Source organism: Sceloporus undulatus, chromosome 2 (genome assembly GCF_019175285.1).
Source record: "Sceloporus undulatus isolate JIND9_A2432 ecotype Alabama chromosome 2, SceUnd_v1.1, whole genome shotgun sequence".
NCBI lineage: Eukaryota > Metazoa > Chordata > Lepidosauria > Squamata > Phrynosomatidae > Sceloporus > Sceloporus undulatus.
The window spans coordinates 245,062,779-245,076,263 of NC_056523.1; the positions used below are offsets into that span (position 1 = coordinate 245,062,779).

Consider the following 13,485-nt stretch of genomic DNA (forward strand, 5'->3'; position numbering starts at 1 on the left):
AAATGATTTTCACACATAGACCCCCAACAAGGGCAGAGAAAGACAGAGAATGAATGAATGAATGAATAGTAACTGCTCTTACTACTCACTCTTCCATCCTTCTTACTACATGCCCTCCGTCCTCCCTCATCCGTGGAGTGTACCTTCTCTTGCTTTTTGCATTTGGCTGCTCCCAGAGTAGGACTCAACACTTGCCTCCTGGTCTGAGCCAGAAGGAGGGCAGGCTGTCCCCTTTAAGGGATTTTGGGCTTCAGCTTCCAGAAACCTCAGCCATGTTTACCAATAGTCTGGGTTTCTGGGAGCTGAAGTCCAAAATCCCTTAAAGGGGACAGGTTGGGGATCACTGCTGGCTCAGACAGGGAACCATTCATTCATTCTCTCTCTCTCTCTGCCCTTGCATCAGCTGCTTTTTTAAGAGCCCTGGCTAGAGGAGGAAACATTCACACACACAGAGGCGCAGGAGGAAGAAGCAAGCATTTTCTCTTGTGTGTCTTTGTGCCTCTGCCTTTACTTGAGAATATGTTGCTTTAAGAGCCCTAGCTATTATCCACAAGGAACCATGCAGCATCATGTGAAAACAATTTGCGCAATTGTCCTAATATGTTAGGCACAATTCTGATCCATTTAAACTTCCAATTTTCCCTGTGTGATAAACTCCTTAGTTATAAGAGAAATAAGTGAGAAATACATTTATTACAAATAAATAACTAAATAGTAAACTCAGATGAATTCTACCAAGCTCTGCAATTACTTACAGGCATTAAAACGATCTATCTAATATAACATGCCATACTAATATTTAAGAAAAAAGATCATTTCTCAAGACCTGTCCAGAGTATAGGACAGAGGGACTGCATACAAAGCTTTACCTGTTGCAGGTGTGTTGCATCACACTATTTCCAAATGCTTGGGCCTTTATTACAAGGGTATAGTAATAGTCTGATTGTAGGAGTCTATTAGAGGATTAAACCAGAGAGAACCTCTGTGTTCTCGATTATATGAGGAAACCCTGAACTAAGAGGCACCAGGATTCTGCTGAGTGTAGAGAAGCTGAAACTGCAAAATGTCTTGCTTGAAATGGGTGTGCGAGGTGTTACTAGGGAAACAAATACCTGTAATTTCATTTTCTGGTATTTCTCCTTGCAGATCTTTCCTTTACTGATAATGAATTTTGCCACTATGGAGGTTTCTTTTTCAGAGGTCACCATTGCCTTCTTTTTGGTGGCCATTATTTTAATGTCTATACAATTTTTAATGAAGAACAAGCAGCCCCGTCCACCAGGACCTTGGTCATTACCAATTGTGGGGAATCTTCTTCAGCTTGAGGAGCATTCGTACATTTCCTTTGAGCACTTGAGGAAGAAATATGGAAATGTCTTTCAGATAAAGCTGGGAATGATCCCTGTTGTGGTAGTTAATGGCCTGGATGCAGTGAAACAGGTGCTGCTGAGAGATGGGGAGAGTTTTGCTGGCCGACCTGACATGCACACATTTTCATTTTTTGCTGATGGAGAGAGCTTGACGTTTTCTGTCAAATATGAAGAAAGCTGGAAGCTTCAGAAGAAAATTGCCAGCAAAGCTTTAAGATTGCTCACCAAATCTGAAGCCAAGTCCTCAACTTGTTCTTGCCTCCTTGAAGAACATGTTTGTGCTGAAGCTTCAGAACTGGTGAAAACATTCTTGGAGCTCTCAAAGAACGGTGGTTTCGATCCTACAGCTGTGACTACCTCTACTGTTGCTAATGTTGTTTGTGCCCTCTGCTTTGGCAAGAGGTACAATCATAATGATCAAGAATTTCTGAGCGTGGTTAAGCTAAATGATGACTTTGTAAAAGCCTCAAGTGTCTTCAATCCTGCTGATTTTATACCGTGCTTACGTTACCTTCCACTGCCAACTGCAAAAGCTGCTCGTAAATTTTATGGGAAGTTCAATGACTTTATTGCAGCACGCATAGAAGATCATGGCACCACATACGACGAGGTACGTTTGACTGCACAAAGGAGACTTGATCAGATGACATGGTACCAATACTATTACTATATAATGTAGGGTTGCATAACTATCAACCTCCAAACCGGGACAAATGTAGGACAAAATTTAGGCCCAAATGTAGGACATATTTTTAGAATGAGGACACACGAACAACTAAAAAAATTAATAATTTAAAAAAGCATTAATATATCCAATCCTCCCATTTAGGGCTTTCTTCTGATTTCCATGCTTTTGCTATTAGTATTCTTGCCACTGTAACTAATGTAACAGAAATTTCAGGAAACTTAGATTTCTAGGATTGGCAGATCAATAGGATCGGCAAGAGGACCTAGTAATTGAAAATCCATAAGTTTATTTCCAGTTGTCGACAAAGGAAAACAATGAACTCAGTGGAATTCAAGTTCCAAAAAGCTGAGAACCCCGAACAAGACAAAATGGCTCTTTTTATATTATTCAAGACAAAGAAGCTTCTTCAATATACCTGATTGGCTAATTATAATTTAAACATACAGAATTCTTACAATCAGAACAGAAATACATGCATACATTAAAACTGCATTCATCACTCCTTACCCCCTCCTGTAGGAAAGATGCACTCACTATTCCTTTGCTCTAGTTTTTCCTAAACTCCAAGCCTTTATTTCAAAAACCATCTCTCTGGCTGACAAAGGTGACTCCATCTTTCTATAGCTTTTTATATTTCAACAAGGAATTTCCACCACACTAAATACAACAAGATCCTCCAACATTTTTTTCCCTCCTGTGGCTTCAATACTGTTGTCATATTTAGCAAGTATAATTTAGGATTCATTATAAATTTGATTTCATATATCTGCTGGATTGTCTCATGCACCTCTCTCCAAAATTTCTGAATTTCTCTACATCTCCACCACACATGAAACATTGTCCCTTTCTCTTTTTTACATCTCCAGCAATGTCCTTGATCAAGTTTATACACATTTTTTAAAGTCTCCAGGGTGTATAATACCATCTGTGCATGACCTTCATGTGGTTTTCCTTAAATTCTTGAGCCACCGTGAACTTATTTGTCTTCCTCCATGCATTTTGTCAATCATCTATTGAAAGCTCCGATCCTATATCTCTTGCCCATTTTACCATGTAATCTTTTATAATCTCTTGCTCCATGTATATTTCTAGTAGTAGATTATACAATTTGGAGACTTTCCCTTTTTTTGATTGCCCTATTATTTGATCTAACGCACTTAATTTATTTTCGATACCCACCGATTTTTTATCTACATTGCATCTTTGTTTGATCTGCATATAATTAAACCAGGAGATACTATAACCTTCAGTAGCTAGTTCTTGTCTTTATAACCATCTCTCCTTTTTCATCTTTTTTCATTAAATGCCTGTACGTAATCCACCTTTGGATAATATTTGGATAGTATTTGCATTATTTGTACTATTGTGAAATGCATAATAAAGATTATATATATAAGCATTAATATAAATGCATGTTTCTTAAGCATGCTTAAAATGGAGGACATTTTGGCATCATTACTAGAGAGATGGCAGAAATGTACTTCCTTTTCTGGCCAACCTCCCCCCCCCCCCATTCCAAAACACACACGAAGCACATTTGAACATTTGACATGGTTTTATTTAACATGGTCTCTTGCATATTTTAGAGGCTTATTGCATAACCAAACCCTTAGGGTTTAACACTTAACATGGGTTAACATGTCTATGAATATAGAACATGTCAGGGTGGTTTAACAAGATTTGCCTTCGGTTTCAGGTTTCCTACACCAACTGTACTTCTCAGAAGTGCGTACTTGGTCAAGGTACCTTGATTTTTCTTCACTGCTCATGAGTTTGTAAAAATCAGAGCAACTTACATTGGCCATACCTCAGAGACTTGCTGATATCAATATCACCACCACCATCATCACTATCATTGTTAAAACAAGGCAGACCTGTTAACATTAAAAGCACCAAAAATACACAGAAAACACACGTTGAAAAAAGCACACTTTGTAAAAAAAATACACAGGGCCACTTGGAGGTTTATGAACCGTTATTCCAAAAATAGTGGCCAATTGGTCTTAAGTAACCTTTTACATTTCAAAAGAAAGTCCTGTAGAGGGCTGGGAGAGTTATTTATTTCCATGCCCTATTATTATTATTGGTGGGGGGCACATCATAGAGGTATCCCTAGAAACAAAAGCTGCAAACTTTTAGGAGGGTAAGTGAAAAGGCTAGGCAGTTATGAGGCTTGAAAATGTGTTTAAAACCTTTTTTTAATAGTGAAGAATGGTGGCATTGTAAGAATGGCCATCTCCCTGTACTATCCTTACTCCACTCCAAAGCACAGTAACTGAAGAGTCTCCAATGAAACATTCAAAGTTTAGAAAGTGTACCTGTTAGTTATTCTGCCTCGTTGTCCCTCTTCTACATCCTGGGCATAAGAAAACCCTCTTCTCACAAAATGCTATCCCCCCCCCCCCACTTCTGACACCTGCCTAAAGCTTTAGGGAAAGTTCTATTCTATTAGATTTGGAAGGGAGTGTCTTTTACGTATAGAAATGCTGGAAGTGCGACAAAACAGTCTGGTTTCATTCAGGCTCCATCTGAAACTCAAAAATACAATGCTGTAAAAGGCTATTTTAGAATTCCAATTTAGATCAACATTCTCTTTTTAAAATTCAGATATTTCCTGAATGCACAGATATTCTAAATGGTTTCTGTAGTAGTTAAAGCTTTCCAGTTTCCAACAAAATACATTATCACATATTTTAAAAAACCTTTATTCCATTGTTCTGAAGAGTGAAATGAAGCAACTACAATAGACAACAAGAAATAGAAAACAATGAATTCAGTTTAAAATTAAACTAGGAACTGTAAATGTACCAGTAGCTGTTCCAATAAAAATCAAAGAAAGAGGTCAACTAAGGCTAGCTGTTCCAACTTCTAGGTAAGAGAATGGTGGACTGAAGTTTTTGTTAGCTTTCTGCCAGCGAGAAAGACCTTTAACACTGTAAGTGCAGGCCAGAGGGATCTGAGACGGGTGAGAACTCCCTGGATTAAAAGAAAAGCAAATAAATAACCAAAAGCATCCAGAATCCTTTTTTTTTTTGCATATTTACTCACACTATTCATTATGAAGGCTTATTGTTTTCAAAAAATACTCTCTGTATAGATATTATGTCATTAAATGTTTGTCTTATGTTGTTTGTTTTGTTGATCTGATCTTTATATATCTTATTTTGTTATTAATATTATTAATAGCTGTTACTTTCTTTTTGTTTTATTAAGTAATAAGTTTCATTAACTCTCTCTCTCTCTCTCTCTCTCTCTCTCTCTGTATGATACTCTCTCTGTATACCTTACTGGAAGGAATAAGAACAAGAGAGATTCTGTGTATCTTAATGTAGAATTAAAGAACTTGCTGGCTACCAGGCAAGCAAGTAAAAATAGGTAATGAAAATAACATCCAGTTTGGGGTTTTTGTTTATTTAGTTCTTTTCTTCCTTTAGAACCATCTCAGAGACATCACTGATGCTCTGATTAATGTTAGCAATGAAAAAAGAGACGATGGGAAAACTGCTGCCTTGTCTGATAAGAAAATAATAAATACTGTCAGTGACATCTTTGGGGCAGGTGTGTATTAAATATTTTACCATTTTTAAAATATGTGCTTTAAATAACAGTTTTAGTGAATACTGAAATAGTAGTTGCCAGTTGCAGACCTCTTAACTAAAGTTCTGAAGTCTGCAACTGGCAACTATTATTTATGCACTAAAATTGTTGCTTGTAGAGGTGGCTGCAGATTTGATTTAAAAACTCATGAAAATAAAAAGCATAACAGGCTTCAGTCGTTCATAGAATCATAAAATCATAGAATCATAGAGTTGGAAGAGATCACAAGGGCCATCCAACCCCCTGCCATGCAGGAAATCTCAAACAAAGCATACTTGACAGATGGCCATCTAGCCTTTGTTTAAAGACCTCCAAAGAGGGAGACTCCACCACTATCCAAAGAAGTGTGTCCCTCTGTCGAACAGTTCTTACTGTCAGGAAGTTCCTCCTAATGTTGAGGTGGAATTTCTTTTTTCCATCCATTGTTCCGGGTCCTGTTCTCTGGAGCAGCAGAGAACAAGCTTGCTCCCTCCTCAATATGACATCCCTTCAAATATTTAAACAGGGTTATCGTATCACCTCTTAACCTTCTCTTCTCCTAAACATCCCCAGCTCCCTAAGTCATTCCTCATAGAGCATAATTTCCAGACCCTTCACCATTTTAGTTGCCCTCCTTTGGACACACTCCAGTTTGTCAACATCCTTTTTGAATTGTGGTGCCCAGAACTGGACACAATATTCCTGGTGGGGCCTGACCAAAGCAGAATACAGTGGCACTATTACTTCCCTTGATCTAGACATTATACTTCTATGGATGCAGCCTAGAATCACATTGGTCTTTTTAGCTGTCATATCTCACTGTTGGCTCATGTTCAACTTGTGGTCTACTCGTATTCCTAGATCCCTTTCACACATAGTCTCATACAGCCAAGTGTTCGCCATTCTATATTTGTGCATTTCATTTTTCTGTCCTAAGTGCAGTACCTTACATTTACAACAGTGAAAAAGGTATCAGTGTAATGTATTAAATTAGCAGATGGATCTCCTAATGCTCTATTTATTTTGGCAGGTTTTGCTACCATGTCAACATGTTTGTCATGGATATATCTATACTTGATAAAGAAACCAGAAATTCAAACCAAAATTCAAGAAGAAATTGGTAACAATTTTCTGATTTTTTTTTAAAATGGGACGAGATTGCCATTGCCATTAGTGAAACACATTGCATTAAATGTACTCTATTTTATTCTTTGTAGATGAAAAGATTGGACTAAGACCACCAAGGTTTGATGATCGAAAAGATCTCCATTATACAGAAGCTTTCATCAATGAAGTCTTTAGACACAGCTCCTTTATGCCATTCACTATTCCTCACTGGTAAGAAGCTGAGGAATTGTTTTGGTTTCATTGTGATCATGTTCTTCTAGTACCACTCTTTGTGTTTTATATTAGGAATGCCCAACCTGTAGCCAGTCAGACTTCATCCACGGTTTCTTGGCTTCTCAAATTGCTTTTCCTGCCTCTATTAGCAGTGGAATAACATCACTGGGGTGTGTGAAGGAGAATAAAAGTAAAGTTCTCTCTCAACATTAAAAAGTCCTTCTGCAACAAACTGTCAAAAGCTTTTGCTGTTCAGAAGAACTTTTCCTATGGCAAGGCTCCTCAGCATGAGAGCATCCACCAAGAAGGCACACTCACATGTTCAGATATGCCAATTGCAGTGATCGGACCAAGAGACAGCTCCTTTGAGGATCTTAAAAACAAGTTTACAGTGGGAGATGCAGTGTTTCAGATATGGGCTTTATATCATAACTCACACTTTGAATTGTGCCTTAAAAAGTATAGCCAATGAAGCTATTACAATAACAGAGAATCTTGTACATAGTTATTCTGGTTATATATAAAGCTAATCCCTTGCTTAGAATGATAGCAGGGAATGTGTTTTTCATTGCAATCACTTTCTGTGTTAACAAACGTTACCATGACTGTGGCTGAATTTACACAGGCTAAATAATGTGTTCTTACCTGAATCCCAGCCCTGTTGGTATACATGATATTCCTGAAGGCTTTGAAGCAGTTTGATAAGCCCTCCAGTTTATTCCACTGTTTCTGGGAAGAACTGAGTTTTTAAGATGTGTGGTTTGAATCCCAAATTGGAATCATGGTGGAATCATGGGTGGTGGTGAGAGAAGGATAGGACCAGATTGGTGGATGGTCACCTAGGTCACCTGATCATTTCTGCCACAGAAGGATAGCTCCCTGTTTGTGTCGGCATTCGGGAAAGGCAGTGTTGCCTCTTTTTTAATTTGATGTTTGTATGCACACATTCACAGGCTGGCATTCACTTTCCCTTTACTGGCTTCACTTTACAAACGTGCAGGAGGGCAATCATAACAAAAGGAAAACAGGCTATTTGATTTAGTGAATATACAGATATACACATGTGTTGCAGGAATTTAAAAAAAATCCCACAAACATGGCTGCAGCAGTAATGTGACTAGACATAAATGTATATAACACACAAGCACACACAGTAGAAACACCTCCTTGCACCAATATGGCTGAGAGTCCTGTGTGCTGTAGTAAAAGGGCCAAACTGAGGCAGGAGTACCACAATGGGGCTGTCCACATGGGCCAAAAGGGCTATATCCCCTCTGGCGTCATGTAGCCCTGTTTAGACAATACTAGCCAAAACCCCAGGACCAGGATTGAGCTGGATCCTGGCAGAACAGACATGGATCTGGTGGATCTGGCCCTCCTTTACAGCATTTAGTGTAGGTCAATTTGACCCATAGTTTGTTGTGGTTTCTGGGAAAGTCTGCCTCAAACCTTGGCAGTTTGAACACACAGCCCTGCACTCCTTACCTTACTGTGCTGTAGTTTCTACTGAGAAACCCCCTGTTGCCACACCTGGAATGAAAACAAAGCACCTGGTCACATAGGTGCAGTCAGGTTCCCCATTTCTGCATCTGATGCAGTGAAGGGGGACTTTGCAGTTGGAGTGGTGGTGCAGCAAAGTAAGTAGTGAATGCCTATCCCCACACCTGCCCAAGGAACAACCCAGGTGAGCACCCAGGCCAGAATAGCATGGGCTAAGTCTGTGTTATCCTGTCCCATTTTCTCAGCCCTACAGTTGAGCTGGGATGAAGCCCTCAGGTAGATTCAGCCTATCTTAGCAGGAAGTGCAGCCCAAAATGGGTTAGTAATAAAACCTCAGTCTGGGCATGTTAGATTTACATTCGTGATATATCAACTATGGTTTAGGGTAGGGGTGCCCAACTTGGAAGGAGGTAGGGGCCAAAATTAAGATCAGCTAAGGTTGTTCGGGCCGCCAACAGTTTTAGGTAAAATTCAGGACATTTAGGTGAAATGTGGGACATTTAAAAAATGGGGGGCATGACCAAATAAAAGCTGGAAGCAAAATGCAAATCCATGCTTCTTGGCCATGCTCAAAATAGAGGACATTGTGGAATCCCTTCTCCTGGGGAAGGCTAAGATGGGGGACATGTCTGGGAAAAGAAGGGAAAGTCTAGTCACCCTACCAGGCGGCTCCTCCCTCCCTCCCTCCCTCCTTCCCTCCTTTCTTTCTTTCTTTCTTTCTTTCTTTGCTTCCTTCTTTCCTCTCTCTCTCTCTCCCCTCCTTTCCTTCCTTCTTCCTTCCTTCATTTCCTTGTTTCTTTTCTCCCTTCCTCCTTTCTCCCTTTTCCTGCTTCCTTTGTCCGTCCCTCCCTTTTCTTTCTTTTGTGGGGGAAGAGTCCATTGCTCCCATTCTCCAAAGCCCCGTGTGATCAGGTGAAGAGTCTGGGAGCCAGGACATCCCCCTCCACCTGACAATGGGGCCCCAGGCCTCCAGAAATCTTTTGGTGGGCCACATCTTGTGCAGCCCTAGTTTAGGGCTTCACATCATGAAGGGCCTCTAAATAAGAAAAATAAACAATTAGGTAAAACTATTAAATTTCATAGTTTTTTGTGGGTTTTTCGGGCTATGTGGCCATGCTCTAGCAGAGTTTCTTTCTGACGTTTTGCCAGCATCTGGCAAATAGGAAAAACTATTAAATTTCAGTTTGACATACATTGCTCTTATTGCTTTGTGGTAATGTCATGTGGCCTCTTAAACAACATAGTTCACAATGTTTTAACTGAGGTGACTGAGATGTCTTCTCACATATTTCTCAAAAATATTTTGTATGGGGTTTTTTGCATGAAAGAGGAGCAATATGAAATTGTGCAGACTGAAAGGCACCATGATGGGCTAATATGTTGTTGTTGTTTTAATTATTTTTAGTACCACCAGAGATGCTGTTCTCAATGGGTACTATATTCCTAAAAACACTTGCATCTTCATTAATATGTATCAAGTAAATCATGATGAGTAAGTACCAGAACAACTTTTACTTAAAGGATTAAGAATGACAATATAGCATTACTTAAGATGTAGCTTTCCCCTCCATTATATATTACCAAATCTGGTTGTACAACATGTTTTACACACAGTAGTGAAAATAATGCTTAGCCAAAACAATTCATCCAGCTGTTTGTGGCACTTTGATGGGGAGCAAAGGAGAGGAGAAATCCCTATTTGAAATTCAGAGGCATAAACCTGTGTGTGTGTTGGGGGCAGGTGTAGGATGCTTTTTTGTTGTTGTTCTTCTCCATTCAAAACATAGTTAAATTGTTACCCCAAGGAGGGGTTGGGCTGCACTGTGTTTTGTAAATCTGGTCACAATACCCCAGGGGAATGACATCATGTGAAGATGTAATTGCCATCATTTTTCTAACCATCCCTTAATTATGTCATGAATTTGATTTTTCTGGGTCTCTAGACCATAATAAAAATTGTTATTGTTGTAATTATGTCATGAGTGGGTAACCTAATCTTTATTTGCTGTTTGCTACCAAGTGTTTAAAGCATTTTATTTCATTTTAAACCTTTCTGCGTGCATGAGGAAAAGGTAGATTCTTTGAATTCTAATAAAATCTTTTAGAGAATGTTGCTTTCTTCATTGTGTGGGTTTGGCAAAATTAGCTAAAGCACTGTGTTGAAATAAAATCTTCTAAATGGACTGTTTGAATTGGCTTCAGTAGCTGTGTGTACTTGAATCCTGTTAGTATTCCCAACTAGAGTAGACCCATTAAATAAAAAGTTTATTTTACTCAAAATGCAGTAATTGATTCAGTAGGTATACTTTATATTTGGGACTAAGCAACAGCATTTTGTTATTGTTTCCAGTATGAATAATATTTTTCAGAGGCCTCTAAAATTAAAGCTTGGATAGTTACAGTAATTTTACTACTCCAGTGACAAAAAGTCATTACCAATTTATTGAAACACTGGGGTGAATCTATCAAGGGATTTTCTTGGCAAGATTTGTTCAGAGAAGGGTTGTCTCTGAGGCTGAGAGAAGGTGACTTGGGTTTCCATGGCTGAGTGAGGATTTGATCTATGGTCTCCAGATACATAGTCTAATGATGAAACTACTACACCACCCTGGCTCTCTTGGAATAGTTACTTGCTTGAATTATAATTCCAAGAATCTCGCAACCAGCATGACCACAGCTTTCAAGGGTTCTGAGAGTTGCAGTCCATTAAAGGGTGTATCCACATTGCAGGAATTAAGCTTTTTGACACCAGTTTAACTGTCATGACTCTATGCTACAAAATCCTGGGGTTTGTAGTTTGTTGAGGCACTAGTGTTCTTTAATAGACCAGGTTGAATATCTCACCAAACAACAAATCTGAAGATTCGGTAAAATGGAGCCATGGCAATTAAAGTGGTACCAAACTTCATTATGCAATGTGGAAGAGCTGGCATTAATGTTCCCAAGTTCCATGTAAAATATGTTTTCTTCTCTTTACAATAGAACTGTGTGGGAGGAGCCATACTTATTTAAACCAGAGAGGTTTCTGAATGAAAATGGAGAACTCAACAAGAGCTTGACTGAGAAGGTTCTGATCTTTGGAATGGGGATACGGAAATGTTTAGGGGAGGAACTAGCTCGCAATGAGACTTTTGTTATCCTCACCACCATCTTGCAACAGCTGAGACTGGAGAAACCTCCTGAAGATCAGTTGGACCTGACTCCATTGTACGGCCTCTCTATGATACCCAAACCATATCGAATTCAAGTAGCACCACGCACTTGACATGAAAGATGGTTCAAAAGGCACATCTTTTTTGTTACCTGGAAACATCTGTTTGATAAAAGACATACTCTTACAACTGTCTCCTGAGAGAAGAGAATTAAAGTGCTATGACATCCTGTGGTAAGGCATAGAGAAAGGTGCTATTCTCCCGCTCTGTTTCCTCCTTGTTTTCTAGTGTGATAAGGCTCTAAGACTTTTTCTGCAGAATAATACACCTAAGCATTTAAATGTGTTTCTGCATATTGTTAGTATAATTTCAACTACCAGGTTTCCCGCTTTGCTCTTGCTTACTTTATTTGTCCTTGGAATACTGTCCACACCATTTTGAAAAACATGAGGAAATAACGTTTACTTGGTACACTAAGTTCTGATGTCATAAACATAGGTATTTCACTGTCATGTGCTTGTTTCTGCTTTGGAAGTCTTGCCATTTTACTTGAGAAACTTCATATTTTGCCCTCATCTATGCTGTACTCGATATTTTTCATGGTGAGACAAGTTTCTATTCTTTTGGAAATAAAAGAGTCTGATGTTCATTTTCCTAAAGTGTTTTGTTTATTTCATTATGTGAAATGAACATTCATTCCATGTGCAAGTAGGGAAATAATAAAATTCTGGGGGAAACAACTGTAAATGTGTCAATGGCCTGTTACAGACTGCCAAAATAAAGCTGCTTTGGGTCTCTTTGGAGGTATGCTATTTAAATGATGCATGCATCCTAAGAATCCGGAAGCTGCACCAAAGCTGCACTCCAGTGCTTAGGAATGGAGTGTGGCTTTGGTGCGACCTCCAGACTCTTAGGACCCATGCATCATTTAAATAGCATACCTCTAAAGAGACCCGAAGCAGCTTTATTTTGGCAGTCTGTAGGGTATAGATGACATTTGCAGATATCTAATGTACATTTGGATCTTGACAGTATTGGCCTGCACTTACTGTAATTGGCTTTCATCTAGAACAACAAAACCAGTTATGTCTTGATTTATAACTTGGCTCTGGTTGTTATTCCCTTGAATAACAGCAACAACAATAATATTTATATCCTGTTTTCCCACCAAAATTGGGACTCCCAACTAAAAACAAATTTAACACATGCAAAAAGTGATCATTAAAATAGAATTAAACTATTACTGTATTAAAACACATCACACATTAAAAGAATAAAATGCAATTTAAAAAGGTAAAGTGCTTAAAAACAATAAAATTAAAATAGTATAGCACCCTCAGCCCATTCTTTAAAGACTTTCTGTCTTTAAAGCATATCTCTATAAAAATGTTTTAGCCTTCTGATGGAAGGACAACAAGGAGGGGTCCATTTTGGCCTCCCTGGGAAGGGAGTCTAGGGACAGCCACTGTGAGAAGGCCTTCTTTCATGTCCTCACCAAGCATGCTTCTGATGGTGGTGGGGCAGAGAGAAGGGCCTCTCCAGTGCCCAGTTGGACTCATACAGGGAGATATGGTCTGCCAAAGAGCCTTGACATGAGCCATATAGGGCTTTATAGGCCATAACTAGTACTTTGAATTGCGTCTGGAAACAGTAAGGGCTGTTCGACAGTGGAACACACTCCCTCGGAGTATAGTGGCGTCTCCTTCCTTGGAGGTCTTTAAGCAGAGGCTGAAGGGCCATCTGTTGGGGGTGCTTTGATTGAGAGTTTCTGCATGGCAGGAGATTGGACTGGATGGCCCTTGTGGTCTCTTCCAACTCTATGATTCTCAGTATGACAAACTGGCAGCCAGAAGACTGT

The 13,485-nt window shown here is 39.2% G+C and overlaps 1 protein-coding gene across 1 annotated transcript; it reads left to right on the forward strand.

Annotated features, from left to right (window-relative positions):
• The first annotated feature begins 1,062 nt into the window (after window positions 1–1,062).
• Window positions 1,063–12,281, forward strand: LOC121923758 (cytochrome P450 1A1-like). The gene is made up of 6 exons (XM_042454496.1): window positions 1,063–1,980; window positions 5,493–5,616; window positions 6,665–6,754; window positions 6,852–6,972; window positions 9,881–9,967; window positions 11,458–12,281. The coding sequence occupies exons 1-6, from the start codon at window positions 1,078–1,080 to the stop codon at window positions 11,738–11,740; spliced, it is 1,608 nt and encodes a 535-aa protein (XP_042310430.1). The 5' UTR covers window positions 1,063–1,077; the 3' UTR covers window positions 11,741–12,281.
• Window positions 12,282–13,485: the final 1,204 nt, after the last annotated feature.